At 41.4% G+C, this 18,810-nt stretch overlaps 1 protein-coding gene across 3 annotated transcripts in view; it reads left to right on the forward strand.

Moving 5' to 3' along the window:
* ptcd2 (pentatricopeptide repeat domain 2) overlaps positions 1-9,545 on the forward strand; it is a 37,466-nt gene extending 27,921 nt beyond the window's left edge. For all 3 annotated transcript variants that reach the window (XM_080189236.1, XM_080189237.1, XM_080189238.1), the window contains 4 exons: positions 118-231; positions 2,259-2,333; positions 4,933-5,046; positions 7,378-9,545. In XM_080189236.1, the coding sequence (XP_080045362.1) occupies positions 118-231; positions 2,259-2,333; positions 4,933-5,046; positions 7,378-7,602 (528 nt within the window). In that variant the 3' untranslated portion in view covers positions 7,603-9,545. The remainder of the gene's footprint in view (positions 1-117; positions 232-2,258; positions 2,334-4,932; positions 5,047-7,377) is intronic.
* The last annotated feature ends 9,265 nt before the right edge of the window (positions 9,546-18,810 follow it).

The raw sequence follows: 18,810 nt of genomic DNA on the forward strand, positions 1-18,810 counted from the left end.
TGTCCTGCTGTCCTAATGTGAGAGGATGGTCTGTGGCTTTGTCCACTAGGACAGGTTTGCATCATCTGAACTCCAGGTTTGTTTCCTGGTAAAAACATCTGAATAATCTTCACACAGGATACGGAGGAAGCACACAAGATATGTAGCATGCTGCTGGAAGAATCATTGGCAAGAGGAGAATTCATTGCCCGACATGCATTCTGCTTTGCAATAGCACTTGCAATCAAGCAGGTATGGTTTTCGACATAGCCTAGCAGCACGCAGTATATAAGTTAATGCTGAGGGTAGTAATGCCATAATTAGGCATAATTAGTAATAATTGGCCCATGGTAGAATAGAATCAGAAGTGTTTTCTTTCTATGTGGTTTTGGTTCCAACAGCTTCTAGACTGGGAGAACACATGTAAAAAGAACAGTAGTTCATTTGGTTCAATTATTTTCCAGATGAAAATACTTCTGCTTTCATTTTGATTTAAGGTTATTTTTGTAACCAAAGTACAGGAATCCTGCAGCTTTTTCAGTGGGATTCTTGTTTAATTTTTAGTTTGTTGAGTAAATCTCAACACTGCGCTGCTTGTGGCATTGCAGTAAGAAAGAGATCCACATTTTATATATTATCATATATAATATTTATCTTATTTAAATATGCTAATCTGGCACCCTGCCATGGTGGCTGGGAGAATCCCAATATGGGTTTGCACTGGCACAAAACTGGCTAGACCACTCGCACACGCTGCCCCGACACGACCTGTGTCAGGTGCGACGAGGCCAGAATGTTACGGCCCTACTGCCCTTACCTGGTTTGACTCCCTAGAGACTCCAGCCTTACAGCAATATAGTTGACTTTTAACTGTGTCTTGAGATGGTCTGGCAAGCTAATCAATTAAGGGCAATTAGGAATGGGCAACAAATGCCTTTGTGCCAGCAACACCACATCCTATGAAGTAATAAAGAAAAGAAATAATGCTACGGCTACAATTGTCCACTTGCTTGAATCCAACTCCTTGAATATTTGCTCTCTTTGGGATGGCACAGTGGTTAGCAATGCTGCCTCACAACCTGGATTTGATTCCTAGCTTGGGTCATGTCTGTGTGGAGTTTGCACATCCTCCGTATCTGTGTGGGTTCCCTCTGGGTGCTCCGGTTTCCTCCCGCTCTCCAAAGATGTGCAGGTTAGATGCATTGGCCATGTTAAATTCTCCCTCAGTGTACCCGAACAGGCGCCGAAGTTTGGCGACTAGGGGATTTTCACAGTAAATTCATTACAATGTTAATGTCAACCTACTTGTGACTAATAAACAAACATAGCTACAGTGTGCACTATCTACAAGACGCACTGCAGCAACTCGCCAAGGCTTCTTGAGCAGCACCTTCCAAATCTGTACCACCTCCACATCAATACAGTGTGTGACTATAGCATCATCCCTTTATCATCGCTGAATCAAAATCCTAGAAGCTGCTTTCCAGCAGCAGCTTGGGGGTACTTTTGCCACATGATTGCAATCACTTGAAACAGTGGCTCCCAGTCGTCTTCTCAGGAGGCAGTAAGGATGGTGATAAATGCTGACTTTGGCTGCAGCAAATTCACCTGAGGGATGAATAGTAAATGCTTTAAAAAGAACGGAAATGAATCTCATCTCTCTTTTCTCCTCCCACCCCAATTGTGATAGCACGGTATTTTAGAAATATTTCACTGGGGATGGGGCGGGAAGAGAAAGCAATATAAAAAAATTTTAATACAGCACAGGCAATGTTGGATTTGTGGGTATTCTAATTTTTTTCTGGGTTTGAGACGTGCAACTGTGTGAAGTATAATTTCCAAGATTTTAAGTTGTTTAATATGTTTAAAGAAAATAATCAAATTGCAGTCTGTTTTGCAGAGTTTAGCATCTAGGATCCTGATATCCCAATGGAAAATAGCCTCTTTAATCTCACAGTACTTAAGTGGTTCAAGACTGTGCCAGAGATGTAACTAAATTATGAATTTAAATGTTCACCCATTAATATTGGAACTGCATTTTAAGTCATTTATTCTCCTTTTACAGATGTACCTTGTCTCTTTCTAATTTTAATGCTCTGTTCAGCAGCTTTCTTTTGTGGAAATAACAAAATCAGCACCTTTAACATTACTTAGTAACCAGGACAAATCTGTAGCATCTGGTATTTGCTATTCCATCACTGGAAACATCACATGATGCCAGCTCTTAATTTTGTGTTACAGAAAAAAAGACTAATGCCTTTTTCATTTCTCTTTTTCAGAATGATGTTGTAAAAGCTCGGTCAATTTACTCTCACATTATGCACACAGACAGCAGAATTTGTCTTAATCTCCACGTAAGTATTTTCATCACTGTTAGCAAAAGAATTTGGGTTCATTTAACACGATCCGACCAAGAAATGCTGGAAGATTATGAAGTAGACGGCTTGTAATTTGTGGAACAAACCAGAAAAATAATCTTGATTCATGCTACTAGTGGCCTCAATGTGTTGCATTTTCTGTCTTTTCACAATAGAACTTGGCAGCAGTGATATATTTACAAACCACCTAAAAATGTGTAAACATTTTAACAGGCTAATTTGACATGTGGAACAAAAGGGAGTTCAGACAAATTAAAAATTGCCTTCCATTGCCATTAATCTCACTTCAGCCCCATTTGCCAGTAAAGAGTAGGTGTTTCATCGCAGCAAAGCAAAAGGACATTTACTCTGCCATCTGTGACTCTGGTGTGCTCAATATGCATTAAGTAAAATGAAAAAGTAGGATAAAACGGTCCGCAGAATATATGAGAAGGCAGGGCTGGCTATCCAAGTAAAAGCTCTGTACACATACATCATTGCATATGAAATGAGTTACGAAGCACAAATTCACTGTAAAGGGTATGAATTAAAACCAATACAGAAACCTGGCTGCAGGAAAAGGATGATTATTACCCAAACTAAGGCGTCATGGGTCAGGGATGATGTATTAGAATGGGTGGAGGATTGGTTATGGTCAGAAAACTGGGAGCAGGGATAAACAGAGCATTTTCTCAAGTTGGCAGACTAACTATTGGAGTGCCACAAGGTTCATTGCTGGAACTGCAACTGTTTACAATCTCTATTAATGACTTAGATGAAGGGAAAGAGATTAATATATTCATGTTTGCTGACATACAAAACCTAGATGGGAATGTGAGGACAACACAAAGAGGGTTTAGTCAGGTCACGGTGGCCATTGGAGTACAGTGTGGGAAGATGTGGGGTTATTTATTTTGGGAAGAATCAAAAGTCAGAATTTTTTTTTAAATAATGAGAAACTTTTAAATGTTAATGTTCAGAGGGCCTTGGATGCCCCAGTATAAGAAGCACAGAAACTTAGCAATCAGGCACACCAGCAATTAAAAAGGCAAATTACATGTCCATATTTATTGTAAGTAATTTGGAATAAGAGAGTGAGGAGTCTTGCTACAGTTGTATAGGGCTTTGAGAGAACAAACCTGGAATACTGCATATAATTCTGGTTTCCTTATCTAACAAATGATATACTTGGAAATTGCGGCAATGGTTCACAAGATTGGTTACCATGATGAAAGGGTTGTTCTGTGGTAAGGAGTTGAGAAGATTTGGCCAATAATCTCTGGAAGTTAGAAGAATGAGACATAGTCTTGTTGAAACGTTATTTATGAGTATGAGATTATGAACATGCTGACAGGATAGATATTGAGAGGTGGATTCCTTGTCTGAGAGTCTAGAACATGGGACCCAGTCTTGGAAAATGGGGTCAATAATTTAAGACTGAAATAAGAAGGAATTTCTTAGTAAAATTGTCAACATTTGGAATTCTCTACCTCAAAGACTGTAGATGTTCAGTCATTAAGCAGATTCAAGACTAAGATATGTTTTTGGACACGTAGGGGATTAAGGGATAGATGAATTGGACAGGGAAGTGGGGATGAGGTCATAAATCTTACTAAATGACAGGGTGGGCTTCAGGAGCAATGTGGCCTATGTCAGTTCCTATTTCTTTTGCCCTTATGCTTGGGAACTAAAAAATTTAGGCTATAGAATCTTGAGACAAATTAGGAAAATTTGACAAGAAGAAGAAGTGAAACTATTGATCAACGACAACTTGGTCAAACACCACCTGAAGTGTTACATTCAGCTTTGAAAATCACACTTCAGGGAAATTTATGTTGGCCTTGGAGGGAGTACCCTGCAGATTCACCTAAATGACACTCAAAATATTAAAGCAACTGGTTGCATAAATTTAATCCCATGAGTTTACAAAGTTGATGTGTTTTGAAAGTGATAAATATTTAAATATACTTTTCAAATAAGGAAAATTACAGCACAGGAACAAGCCCTTTGGCCCTCCAAGCCTGCACTGACCATGCTGTCCGATTGAACTAAGACTCCCTACTCTTCCGGGGACCATATCCCTCTATACCCACCTTACTCATGTATTTGTCAAGACCCCCCCTTAAAAGTCACATCGTATCTGCTTCCTCTACCAGCCCCAGCAGCGAGTTCCAAGCAACCATCACCGTCTATGTAAAATACTAGCCTTGTACATCTCTTTTAAACCTTGCCCCTTGTACTTTAAACCTATGCCCTCTAGTAATTGACTCTTCCACCCTGGGAAAAAACTTCTGACTATCCATTCTGTTGCTGCCCCTCATAATCTTGCAGACTTCTTTCAGGTCGCCCCTCAACCTATGTCGTTCCTCTGAGAACAAACCATGTTTCTCCAACCTCTCCTCATAGCCAATGCCCTCCATGCCAGACAACATCCTGGTAAATCTTTTCTGTACCCTCTCCAAAGCCTCCACATCCTTCTGGTGGTGTGGCGACCACAATTGAACACTCTGTGTTCACTAGTGTGTTTTCACCAGCAACTGAGAATATATTTTTTCTAAAGGACTATATCAAATTTAATTGTGCAATTTCTGTTCAGGTCCTTTTACTAGCTCTGTCAGGAGCACATCAAAATCTGCTGTCCGTTTTGGAAAAAGCAGTTGCAGACAATGTCCCAAAGTTTGTGAAGAAGGTGGATTTTTCGCAAGAAGTGGTGAGTATGCAAATAGATAAACTTGATGTCCTAACTGATTGAACTCTTGAGCACTTCCCTTGTACTTCCATCAATGCTAGATCAAAATCCTGGGAACTCCCCACCTAACAGAGATTGGGTGAATACCCCCACAAGGACTGCAGCGGTTCAAGAAGGTGGCCTGCCCACATACCATGCCTCAGTGACAACTGAGGATGGGCAATAAATGCTAGCCTTGTCAGCAACGCACATGTCACAAAGACCTTTTTTGTTTAAAAGAAGTCCATCGGTTTTCATGTGACTTGGTAGCTAGTGTCAGTGACAGACTTACATCATCAGCTCGAGTTCGCTTAGATGGAATTCAGTATAGTGTTGAGAACAGCAATCATGGACGGGAACCTTGACTCATTTGATTTTTCATGAATCTTGCCCAGAAGCACTGAAGCCAGTTGCGGTACTGTACTGCTACCTGGACTTTGATTGTGTGTTATGATGACAGCAGATGCTAATTGCGCAGCAAACTACATCCCAGAGGGAAACTTTCTGGACCATACCCTTTTTTTGTATTCTGTAAATGAGAAGGAAAACATTGATCTCAGGAGCAAGAAGTCAGTAACACTTATGGAATTTTAAAAATCTGAAGTGCAAGGTGCACTAACAAGAAGAAAGGGAAGTTATATAGTTAAAATGAGTCATATAGAACATTCCCCCCAAAGATCTTCCTACTTAGTCAGAGTTACAAGTGAACACCTTTCAGGCAACAGTCCCTTATAGATGTTTAACTATTAAATCCAGTACTATTACCCAAGGTAAAACTGCTGTTGCTTTAATAAGATATGCCATATGACCTCTGAAACTTTCTTCTGCTGTACTGTGGAGATCCAAGGAACCTTCAGAAACAAGACTGCTTTTAGCAGCCCTAAGCTTTTCTGACATGACTGGGGATAGCTGATTCAAATTGCACCTTCTCCCAGCCTCACACAGCCAGCACCTCCAGATTTTTCCAAAGTAACTCAACATACCCCTTCATCTTCAGTTCCATTGTTCTCACAGTTTTTTGGAACTAAAACCTTTCATGTTTCTATTTTGTCTCTGCTTCCAGTCAATAAAATGTAATATATCCTGTTTTGTTTACACATGGAATTCCTGTAAGATGCAAAATGTATCTTGTCACTTCTGACTTCCCTTTATAATATTCAAACAAACTCTTACTTTAAATTAGGTTAGCACTGCTGCCTCACAGTGCCAGGGAGCTGGGTTCAACTCATGGCTTGGGTCACTGTGTGGAATCTGCACGTTCTCCCCGTGTCTGTGGGGGTTTCCTCCGGGTGCTCCGGTTTTACTCACAGTCCAAAGATGTATGGGTCAGATTGATTGGCCATGCAAAATTGCCACTGTCAGGGGACTAGCAGGGTAAATATGTGGGATTGTAATTGGTGCAGACTTAATGGGCCGAATGGCCTCCTTCTGCACTGTCGGGATTCTATGATTCTATATAATTTATCTAAAATTGCAGATGTTAGATCCGACCTATTAACTTGAACCTCAAATCCACCAGAATATCTTGTTACAAATACACAAACCTAACACCTGTATCATTTTATGTCTTAGACCTCCCAGACAGCTTGTCTCTAGTAACCTTTTCCCAACTTAATTAAATCAGGCACACAGCCTTCTTTCCAGAGTAGGACAATACTCCCCACAAATATTAAAACAATAACATAATTCTCACACATTTAATGATCTACTCTGTCTGTTTCAGTACAGCATCTGACAGTTACTTGACTAACTGAGTGTTAGCTGAGGTAATCTCTATATCTGTAGGAAATGCTACACCACCTTGTCCTAGCTGTTCATATATTTTCTGGTTTATATATTGTGCACCTTTTGTTATGCATAATAAATGCATAATATATGCTGTGGTGCAAAGCTAGGGAGATTATGCAGGTACTCCTCGGGATGAATAATATAATCTACCCAGACTTTGCTCCGTGTTTTTCTGCCCTTTTGTGCCCTTGAAATAAAACATTGTGACAACTCAGTTGTGTTAAGTAAAAGGAAAGGTAAAGTTGCCATAGTCCCAGATGACCATAAGCTGCTCTCCCCTTTGAGCGGAAGGGCTGACTGGTGGTGATTTAACCTGAGGATCACCACACTTCAGGCGAGGGGCAAGGTTGAGCCTTCGTATTAAGTATATTGCTGCTGATAGATTAAATCTGTCCCTGTCTATTGCCAATTTTTAGTTTTATTGTGAATCGGCAAACTATTCGCATTTGCGACATGGAGAATGCATGTGATCTGCCAGGTTATTTATCATAAGACAGTATTAATGAGGATCCATTTATCATCCAGGTGGCTTTGGTGCGTGAAACCTTGGAGAACAACCCAGAGCTTCGAAGCCAGTTTGAGGATGTGTGTGAAACGCTGAAAAAATCTGGACAAATCACAGCACTGAGTCTCGATGACATGCTTTGCCACACACCAAATGGAAAAAAGCCCCTTAACCCTTTGCGAGACACAAGGAAAATTAGCAGACGGACCTTCAAGCCTCTACGTTCAGCCTTACTTTCTGAGTAACTCAACTGATCTAGGCATTATTGGACAGTGTAGAACAACTGTATTGGACATCTTTCATAAACTATTGCTGTCATGCAGTTGTCTGAAAGAATGGATTTATTTCTAAGGTCTAGTTTTGTTGTTTCTAACAAGACTTAAAGAACGCACAAAGATACAGAGCAAGTATTGAAGAAAGGAATTGAAAGGAGATGAGTGTGTTTTGACAATTGTAGTTCTTACAGTAGTTGTGCAAGATTCAAGACAAAAACCATACATGTAAGAAGAACCATGTTGCAATTTGGATGCTACCTTTTCCCACCTGCCTTTGGAGGATAAAGAAGGAAAATGTGCCCCCACTCAATTTTACTATAATATATCCAGAGATCCCACAAAAAACTTGGAACAGTTCCATCAGATTTAAACATAAAATTAAAAACTATTTATTCATCACACTTTTTGGTTTAATTTAAATCAGAATCCATACATTTGTACACTCATCTAAAAGTTCCAAGAAATGCTTGCGAGAGCAGTTTTAACAGCAACAATTTTAGCAAAAATGTCATTGGTCACTGTCTGCACCAGTGAGCTATTATAAAACTATAAAACCTGATGATATACTTTTTCCTGTAGTGTTAATAAAACTGTGTCTTTTCTAGCTGGCTATTTAATATTGGAAAAGAGAAAGCAATAATGATTACTTCGGGAAGTGATTGCTATCCTTCCACCTGCAAGAGATGATGGAAATGCAACATGGAACTTTGCTGAGGTCTGGTGTGATCATTCATTGCTCTTCTTTGGATGGCTGAACAAGCTGATTCTGAAAACACAAAGTCTGCCACAAGTGTCACCACACAAAAAGTAGTCCTTTGCCAGTGGTGTGGGATGATCCCTGCCTGTTTACAGGGTTGGCATCTGCTCAGGAGATTCTGAAGCCACATTCTGCTGTGATGGGGAATTCCTGCACGCCGCTAATGTCGCCATTTGCTTTGATCGTCACCCAGTTTCCCACTTGCTGTGATTAAAGGCATTTCATACCCCTGGTCAGCATTCTTGAATCTGAACTTTGGACACCCAGCTTGTCCCTTGGCGTGGGCAACCTTCCTGTATAACATATCCTTGGGGATATGGGCATCATTGATCCTGTGCGCATGCCCAAGTCAGCAACGTGCATGTTTTTTTTTCTACCTTCAGTTTGGAATTCTATTTGGATAATTCCTCAAACTTGCTCCAAAATTGTTTGGCCAGCTTGATGGAGTGTGTTTTTGTCCATTCTTAAACCAGGGAAGCATACTTTGGGTTCAGGCCAACATTTTTCTAAGATGAAGCAAACAGAGAATAATGTTCCCCATTTTACCTTGAATAGAGAGACTTGTTGTCTTAGTAAGTCATAGTATTTTTGTCAAATTTCTTTGGCACGTTGGCTGGCACTGCTGCCTCAGCACCAGGGATCCAGGTTCGATTCCCAGCTTGGATCACTGTCTGTGCAGAGTCTGCATGGGTTTCCTCCTGGTACTCTGGTTTCCTCCCTCAGTCCGAAAGATGTGCTGGTTAGGTGCATTGGCCATGCCAAATTCTCTCCCAGTGTACCCAAACAGGTGCTAGAGTGTGGCAACGAGAGGATTTTCACAGTAACTTCATTGCAGTGTAAATGTAAGCCTACTTGTGACACTAATAAATAAATGTTAAATAAAATTTCACCTTTAGCACATGTTCAGTTCCTTCTTGCGAACAGTTTCATTGGATAATTTAGAAGGTCCTTTACCAAACTGTGTGGTTAACGTAAGTCATACAGTAACATTTTACAGTATTTATAAATAGTTTGCAATACAATACTACAGCATCCTGTACACATGCAGTCATGATTTCTGTTTTGAAGGCCTTCTTCTTAATCACAACATGAAGTGGTTCCATGTCAAATACATTCTGTATTTTCCTAAAGGAATTTGGACTTGAAAATCTGTAAATGCACATATAAGAACATAAGAAATAGGAGCAGGAGTAGGCCATCTAGCCCTTCGAGCCTGCCCCGCCATTCAATAAGATCATGGCTGATCTGTCGTGGCTCAGTTCCACATTCCCACCCTCTCCCCATAACCCTTAATCCCCTCTCTTATCAAGAACCCATCAACCCGCGTCTTAAAAATATTTAGCGAAGTAGCCTCCACCACTTCAACGGGCAGAGAATTCCAGAGATTCACCACCCTTTGAGTGAAGAAGTTCTTCCTCAACTCCGTTCTAAACCGCCCCCCTTTATCTTGAGGCTGTGCCCCCTAGTCCTACTATCCTTTCTGAGCAGGAAGAGTCTCTCCACCTCTATCCTATCCATCCCATTCATCATCTTATACGTCTCAATGAGATCTCCCCTCATTCTTCTAAACTCTAACGAGTACAAGCCTAATTTATTCAGCCTCTCATAGTTCAACCCCCTCAACTCCGGCATCAGCCTAGTAAACCTCCTCTGCACTCCCTCCAAGGCCAAAATATCCTTGCGTAAGTACGGCGACCAAAACTGCACACAGTACTCCAGCTGCGGCCTCACCAACGCCCTATACAGGTGCAGCAAGACCTCCCTACTTTTATATTCAATCCCCCTTGCTATGAAGGCCAGCATCCCATTCGCCTTCCTGACCATCTGCTGCACCTGCAAGCTGGGTTTTTGCGACTCATGCACAAGGACCCCGAGGTCCCTCTGCACCGTCGCCTGCTGCAGTTTTTCACCACGTAAGTAATAATCCTTCCTACCATTATTCCTACCAAAGTGGACCACCTCGCACTTGCCAACATTAAATTCCATTTGCCATTTCCTGGCCCATTCGCCCAGCCTATCTAGATCCTTCTGTAGACTCTCCACACCCTCCGCGCAATTTGCCGTTCCCCCAATCTTGGTGTCATCAGCAAATTTCGACACCCTACACTCAGTTCCCTCTTCCAGATCATCTATGTAAATGGTAAATAGCTGAAGCCCCAGCACCGACCCCTGGGGCACTCCACTAGTCACCATCCGCCAATCCGAATAGCACCCATTAATCCCCACTCTCTGCCTCCTATTTGACAACCAATCCTCTATCCACGCTAACACCCTACCCCCAACTCCAAGTCCCCTGACCTTCTGCAATAACCTCTTGTGAGGTACCTTGTCAAACGCCTTCTGAAAATCAAGAAAGACAACATCCACCGGCTCTCCTCTATCCACCGCCCTAGACACATCCTCATAGAACTCCAGTAAATTTGTCAGACACGACTTCCCTTTAACGAAACCGTGCTGCGTTTGCTCTATCAAGCAATTCCTCTCAAGATGCCTCGCTATTTCCTCCTTGATGACGGATTCTAACATTTTACCTACAACAGACGTTAAACTAACCAGCCTATAATTCCCTGCCTTTTGCCTGGCACCCTTCTTAAACAACGGCGTAACATTAGCCGTTTTCCAATCTTCCGGCACTTCCCTGGAATCCAGCAACGTCTGGAAAATAACCACCAAGGCATCCACTATCACCTCCGCCATTTCTTTCAGGACCCTGATGACTAATTGTTTTATACTTTCAGATTTGGTAAGCATTTTCTTGCCTTCCACGTTCCTTTCATTGATGCTCACAGTCCACTCAGGATATGATGAATTTTGCATCTGTTAATGTTCTGTATTTGAACACTAAGCTGCTCCCTTTACCATAACTATTTTATTTTAAAATGTTGTTCAATGGGCTTAATAAGGGGCCCTCTAATCGGACTTCTGAACTGCAAAGTATATTTTCTTGTATTTCTGTGTCCATTATCACTGATTTCTGGATTTAATAAATTAAAGATTTAGGAAGCTACTAAATAACTACCTCACATTAATCACTCACTGATTTGTCACACAAAGTAACAACTGATTTTGGCATTCGTTGCCAAATCCAGCTGGACCATATAAAGTACTGTAGGGACCTCCTCTAATATTGCCAAAACTGCTCACAATTCCAGGATATTCCTGGCTGCTTTTCTGTACTGCAAACCATCTTCTCAGGTCCCTCTTAATCCTTGTCTCCTCTGCCCTCACCAAACATCAAGGAGCTCATGTTGCTAAGATTGAGACTATTTGACCAGCTTCCACTACTGCATCCCTTTCTCAAACCCACCAGGCCAAACCTCCTCTCAGGTTCCCCCTGTCCTAGTCCCAAACTTTCATATTCTTCCTGTTTCTCTCCAATTTCCCCATATGCCCTCTGAGCTAATGTTGTTCGTGATATCCGCATCCTGCTCCCTGGACCCTATTCCCGTAAAATGCTGACCACCCAACTTACCTTCTTGGCTCCCATTTTAGCTGATATTGTTAGCAATTCTCTCTTCGTAGGTACGCTTCCCCCTCTCCCTTGAATTTGCTGTCCTTCAAAAACACCAAAAGACCAAAAACCCCATCCTGGCAAACTACTGCACCTTTTCCAACCTCCCTTTCCACCCCACAAGCTTCAGATATGCTGTCACCTTCCAAGTCCATGCCACCTGCCCATTTGGGTTCCTCCACTCTGCAGCAGCAAAACAAATTGCCAAAGTGACAATTACGTTATATGTGATTGTGACAATAATAGACTATCATCTCATCTTGCCTTTATATATGTGATCTTTGATACAGTTGACCATCCTCCAATGCCTCTCCACCCTCATGCAGCTGGATTGCACTCATCAAATTCCATTCCTTTCGTAGCCAGCATATCACTTGCAATGGTTTATTTCCCTGCTCCCACATCATTACCTCGATGTCCTCCAAGGTTCTACCTTGATCATCCCCTATTTCTCATCTACAACCTACCACTTGGAATATAAGAAATGGGAACAGGAGTAGGCCATTCAGCCCCTCGTGGCTGCTCTGTCATTCAAATAGATCATGGTTGGTCACACACCTCAATACCATTTTCTGCATAATCCTTATGTTCCTTAATGTCTTCAATATCTAAAAAGTATCGATCTCTGTCTTGAACCAAGTTGTTGACTGAGATTCCACAACCTTCTGGGGAGAGAGAACTCCAAAGACACCATCCTCTGAGTGTCGAAATTCCCACTTCCTTGATCAAACTTTTGGTAAATAATCTGAATTACTACTTACGCCTTTCACAAAAGAGGACGCAGTCATCAATGCACGTGCAAAAAACAGTAACGCAAGTAATCAAATGACTCCTATTAGAAGAAAGCTTGAGTTTGGCTAAAATAAAATCTCAAAACAAATAGTCACTGGGGCTTGCTAGTCTTTATCTCAATGTTGAAAGAAAAACTGGTTGGGCACTGATTATCTGGGTGACATTGGGCAGTTGGGAGACTGAAATGGTCTAAAGTGATGTCCACATTCAAAAAACTATTAGTTTCCCCTCCAATATCGCAAAATAATAAAATCAGTTTGTTATCTTGGAAAAGCGAAAGGGTGCAGAAGAGGTCAGGAAGAGTGGGATCAGTCACCTTTAGAACCGAGAAGATTAAAGAAAGACCTGGTACGGGTTTTCAAAATTCTGAGGGATTTTGATAGAGCAAGTAGGGAGAAAACGTTCCCTCTGGCAAGTCATACACCTTCTGATGTGTATGTTTATAATCCCAACCTACTCTGCAAAATAATGTAAGCAGACACTGAGCCAAATGAGATTTTAGGTGCTTGAAGGAAAATCCTAAAGCAGATGGAGGAACAGCAATGTTGAAGGAGAGAATTACAGCATGGGGCCAGCAAAGCTGAAAGCCATGAGTGTCGGTGTTGGGGGAAAGGATGATGCAGAAGGAGAGGTTAAAATTGGAGGAACAGTGAGTTTGGGCGTTTGTGACACTGGCAATAGTTTGTCAACTACAAGGTAACTAAGTGTCAATGTAATTAGGGTAATCATCATAACCATAGGCAACTAGACGTGTTGTTCCTTCTTTCTTCAGTTTTTTGCCCTATGACGTGCTCCACCCACAGCATCATAATCTTCATTGTATTTAGGGCAAGGAGGGGGCTCCTAAATCCATCCAGCAGGAAAGAGAATTGAACGAGACTTGTTCTGGGAATGGTGGGATTGCCTTATGAAAAGAGATTGAGCAAAATGGGCCTGCATTCTGTAGAGTTGTGAAGAATGAAAGGAGATCTCACTGAAACCTACAAAATACTTAAAGGAATAGACAGCATAGATGCAGATAAGATTTTCCCTTGGTTAGCGAATCATGAATCAGAGGCACAATTTGAAAATAATGGGGAAGTCACTTAGGACCAAGATAAGGAGAAATATCTTTACACAGAGGATTGTGAATCTTTCAAATCTCACCCCAGAGGACTGTGGAGACTCAGTATGTTTAAAGTAGATTTCTGATTAACAGTAATGTAAAGAGTTATGGAAATAGCGTGTGAAAGGCAAGGAAGTGTCCGATCTGTCATGATTGTATTGAATGACGGAGAATGCTGGATGGGCTGAATGACCTACTCCTGTTCCTATGTTCCTAACCCCATGCTGTTGGCACCAATCTGATCCACAACAGCGATCCAGCCAGCTGAGCCAAACAAAACAACATCTGCTTCTCCAAGATCTAATAATGAGTTCTTTGTGGAGGAAGCAGCAGATAAGTATGCAGAGAGACTGAATAAGCTGTTTCCAAGTATTATGACACTGGGCACAAAAACTTTCTATTTGCAGATTACCTCATGTAGCAGGAACAAATGCTGCAGGTTACAGTGATACAGTTGTTAGCACTGCTGTCGCACTATGCCATGGGAAGCAAGTTCGATTCCCAGCTCGGGTCACTCCCTGTGCAGAGTCTGCAAGTTCTCCCCGTGTCTGCTGGGTTTCCTCCGGGTGCTCCGGTTTCCTGCCACGTTCTGAAAGATGTGCTGGTTAGGTGCATTGGCCATGCTAAATTCTCCATCAGTGTACCTGAGTAGGCACTGGAGTGTGGCGACTTTTCACAGTAACTTCACTGCAGTGTTAATGTAAGCCTAGTTGTGACAAACAAATAAACTTTTAACTCTAATTGTGATTCACTAAACCTCCAGCAAAAGTGTATAACCACGGGCCTGTCCTTGCTGAATGCTGCACAATGTGATGAGAGTAAAGCTGCTGCATTGAAGGATGTATGAGGCCACAATGAAAAGACACGACCTGCTGCCTGTGTGTATCCAAGGGTGAGCTACATTGATTTATTGATAAGGCTGCAGCAAGCATGCTGACTATTAAGGTGAGCAGGACATTGCCCTAGATACCTGCATGACTTGTAGGAAAGTGAAAGACCTCTGAGGTACACAGGTTTATTAATCTCAGCCATAGTTTACAAAATTCAGTTTCACAATTGCTGAAGTCTAAGGTCACCATCAGTTTTCTTCATCACACTGGTGAACAAAGCTCAAGTAAATATGACAGACAGGTGTGTAAATATAGTCTTTACTGGTTGTCATGCCAATATAGTTCCCATTCCTGGGTACAGGATCTCCCACCAAGCCAAATGTCAAGGTTAGTGTCGTGATCATCAAGGATAAACATGGTTCCAGCTGCATTTTTAACCAGCTTTTTGAATGCAAAAGATTAGTTTGATGAAAAATTCAGTTAATGTAAATAAACTTTCTAACTTCTTTGGCAATTTCAGTGGGATCACATTTTAACTTTAAAACTAAGTTATTTTCTTTTTGTTGACATTCCATCTTTTTTTTTAGATTCCTAAAGTGTTATATAAAGTCTTGCATAAGGCATGACTCCCTGCATATGAAACACATCCTTCATGATTTGCAAGTTTCGCCTCATTTACAGCAGAGTTTGTGACAATGTATTTTATTGGAAGGCTGCAAGTTTGGGTCAGGTCATTTTAGCATATTAATACTTCCCAGCAAAGAAGCTGGGTGTATGTCAAAGTCTTGCCAGTTTTGATAGGATTCAGTGTAAGCTATGCAATTGAACCAATATGACAGATTGACAAATTGTTCATTAATGAACCAAGAACTTACAGGAAATCTTTTATCAGTTTCAAAGTTTGATTTGTATTTTATTGGCAGAGTATTTTAAAGAGTATATTAAATCAGTTGCTTGTAGTATGGATGCAATGAGTTGAATGACTTCCTTCTGTGCCATTTATCTCTGAGCTTCTAGGTGAGAGGGCGAGTTTATGTTTGAAAATAAAGCAACAGGATGGATGATGAGTGACTGGTTTCCCCTAGCTGGAGAGATTAGAACAAAGGGTCATAGTCTCAGGGTGATAGGTAGCCATTTAGGATTGAGATGAGGAGAAATGCCTTCACTCTGAGGATTGTGAATATTTGCAATTCTCTATCCCAGAGATCTGGATACTCAAGTTGTTGAAACTGGAGGAGATAGGTTTTTTTGGACCCTGAGGGAATCAAAGGGGTGTGGGGTGAAATTGAACTAAGGTAGAAGATCACATGATGTTATAGAATTGTGGAGTAGGCGCAAGGAACCATTTGCCCTGATCCTGATCTTCTTTAATTCCCATATAAAAAGCATACCTGGATTGAAATTGATAAGCCCCTGCGATGACATGTTTGGTTTGTACCTACGATGCAAGTACAGGAATTTCACATTGCTTAATACATTAGGATGGCGAGTCAAGCAACGCAATGCTTTTCTTTCAAATAGCAACTTTTGGATTCTCACATTTACATAAGAGCATAAGAAATAGGAGCAGGAGTAGGCCATCTAGCCCTTCGAGCCTGCCCCGCCATTCAATAAGATCATGGCTGATCTGTCGTGGCTCAGTTCCACATTCCCACCCTCTCCCCATAACCCTTAATCCCCTCTCTTATCAAAAACCCATCAACCCGCGTCTTAAAAATATTTAGCGAGGCAGCCTCCACCACTTCAATGGGCAGAGAATTCCAGAGATTCACCACCCTTTGAGTGAAGAAGTTCTTCCTCAACTCCGTTCTAAACCGCCCCCCCTTTATCTTGAGGCTGTGCCCCCTAGTCCTACTATCCTTTCTGAGCGGGAAGAGTCTCTCCACCTCTATCCTATCCAGCCCATTCATCATCTTATATGTCTCATTTAATCTTGTATCTCCCATCATCTCATGTTGCTATGCAATTTGTGTAAAAATAACAGTGAATGCAATTAGCCTCAGTGCAATTGGAAATTAGAAACATAGCCAGCTAATGATATAGTATGTACCGATTGTTAGCTAATGGATGCACTTTATAAATATATTCTATCATTTAGAGTCCATTATTAAAGATGAGATCGCAGAGTACTTGGAAATGCGTGATAAAGTGGGACTGAGTCAGCACAGCTTTGTCAAGGGGAGGTCATATCTGACAAATCTGAAAGAGTTCTTTGAGGAGGTAACAAGGAAGTTAGATAAATGAGAATCAATGGACGTGATTTATTTAGATTTCCAGAAGGACTTTGACGAGGTGCCGCAAAGGAGACTGTCAGATAAGTTAAGAGCCTATGGTGTTAAGAGTGAGATCCTGGCAAAGATAGAGGATTGGCTGACTGGCAGAAACCAGAGATTGGGGATAAAGGGGTCTTTTTCAGTATGGCAGCCAGTGACTAGTGATGTGCCTGAGGGGTCAGCGTTGGGACCACAACTTTTCACAATGTTTCACATTAACGATTTGGAGGAAGGAACTGAAGGCATTGTTGCTAAGTTTGCAGATGATACAATGATATGTAGAGGGACAGGCAGTATTGAGGAAACGGGGGGCGGGTGCTGCAGAAGGACTTGGACAGGTTAGGAGGGTGGGCAAAGAAGTGGCAGATGGAATACAACATGGAAAATGTGAGGTTTTGCATTTGAAATGAGGAATGGAGGTATAGACTATTTTCTAAATGGGGTAATGCCTAAGAAATCAGAAACACAAAGAGACTTGGGAGCCGTTGTTCAAGATTCTCTTAAGGTTAACATTGCAGGTTCAGTCGGTAGTTAGGAAGGCAAATGCAACTTTAGCATTCATGTCAAGAGGGCTGGAATACAAGAGCAGGAATGTACTTCTGAGGCTGTATGAAGCTCTGGTCAGACCCCATTTGGAGTATTGTGAGCAGTTTTGGGCCCCAAATCTAAGAAAGGATGTGCTGGCCTTGGAAGGGGTCCAGAGGAGGTTCACAAGAATGATCCCTAGAATGAAGAGCTTGTCATATGAGGAATGGTTGAGGACTCTGGGTCCGTACTCGTTGGAATTTAGAAGGATGAGGGGCGGACCTTATTGAAACTTACAGGATACTGAGAGGCCTGGATAGAGTGGACATGGGGAGGATGTTTCCACTAGTAGTAAAAACTAGAGCCAGAGGGCACAACGTCAAGCTAAAGGGACGATCCTTTAAAACAGAGATGAGGAGGAATTTCTTCAGCCAGAGAGTGGTGAATTTGTGGAATTCTTTTTCTGTAGAAGGCTGTGGAGACCAGGTCATTGAGTGTCTTTAAGGTAGAAATAGAGAGGCTCTTGACTAATAACGGGGTCAGAGGTTATGGGGAAAAGGCAGAAGAATGGGGATGAGAAAGACATGATTGAATGGCGGAGCAGACTCGATAGGCTGAATGGCCTAATTCTGCTCCTTTGTCTTATAGTCTTATGGTCTTATCCTGCTAAGTAGCTATGAAAAATTACCATTTTTAAAAAATCTAATCTGTGATGGAAATTGTCAGATTGAAAAACAAATGTCCAGTGCAAACTAGTACCAATCAGGAATTCTCTGCATTGGCAGCAAATGTATCAATAAAACTGGAGCAGGGGCAGTTTGTGAGGAGTGAGGAATAACTACATAAACAGTTGAACAAATGGTTACTTGGTTGCTGTGTTGAATATGGATATATCAAAATGTCTGATTCCCTGTACATTTTAGATTAAAATTCTGTGAATTATTAAATAAGTGTTCTAAAACTAAATAGATTTCCCAAATTTTATTATAAATTTTAAAAATGTTATGGATGCCTCAATCAAAGCTCTTGTGAAAAATATACAGGAATTGGGTGATATGTGTAAGCAATGTGTATTGGCTGTTTACACTTAATAGTGGGGTGTTGTGGAGAGTTACAGAACAAAGAGATCTAGGGGTTTATGTTCATAGCTCCTTGAAAGTAGAGTCACAGGTGAACATAGTGGTGAAGAAGGCATTCAGTGTGCTTGATTTCATTGGTCAGAATACAGGAGTTGGGACATCTTGTTGACGTTGTCCAAGACATTGGTAAGACCACACTTGGAATACTGTGTGCAATTCTCGTCATCCTATTATAGAAAGGATATTATTAATCTAGAAAGAGAGCAGACAAGATTTATTAGGATTCTACCAGGACACAATGGTTTG

This window comes from Carcharhinus amblyrhynchos, chromosome 5 (genome assembly GCF_965287045.1).
Source record: "Carcharhinus amblyrhynchos chromosome 5, sCarAmb.v2.hapA, whole genome shotgun sequence".
Classification (NCBI taxonomy): domain Eukaryota; kingdom Metazoa; phylum Chordata; class Chondrichthyes; order Carcharhiniformes; family Carcharhinidae; genus Carcharhinus; species Carcharhinus amblyrhynchos.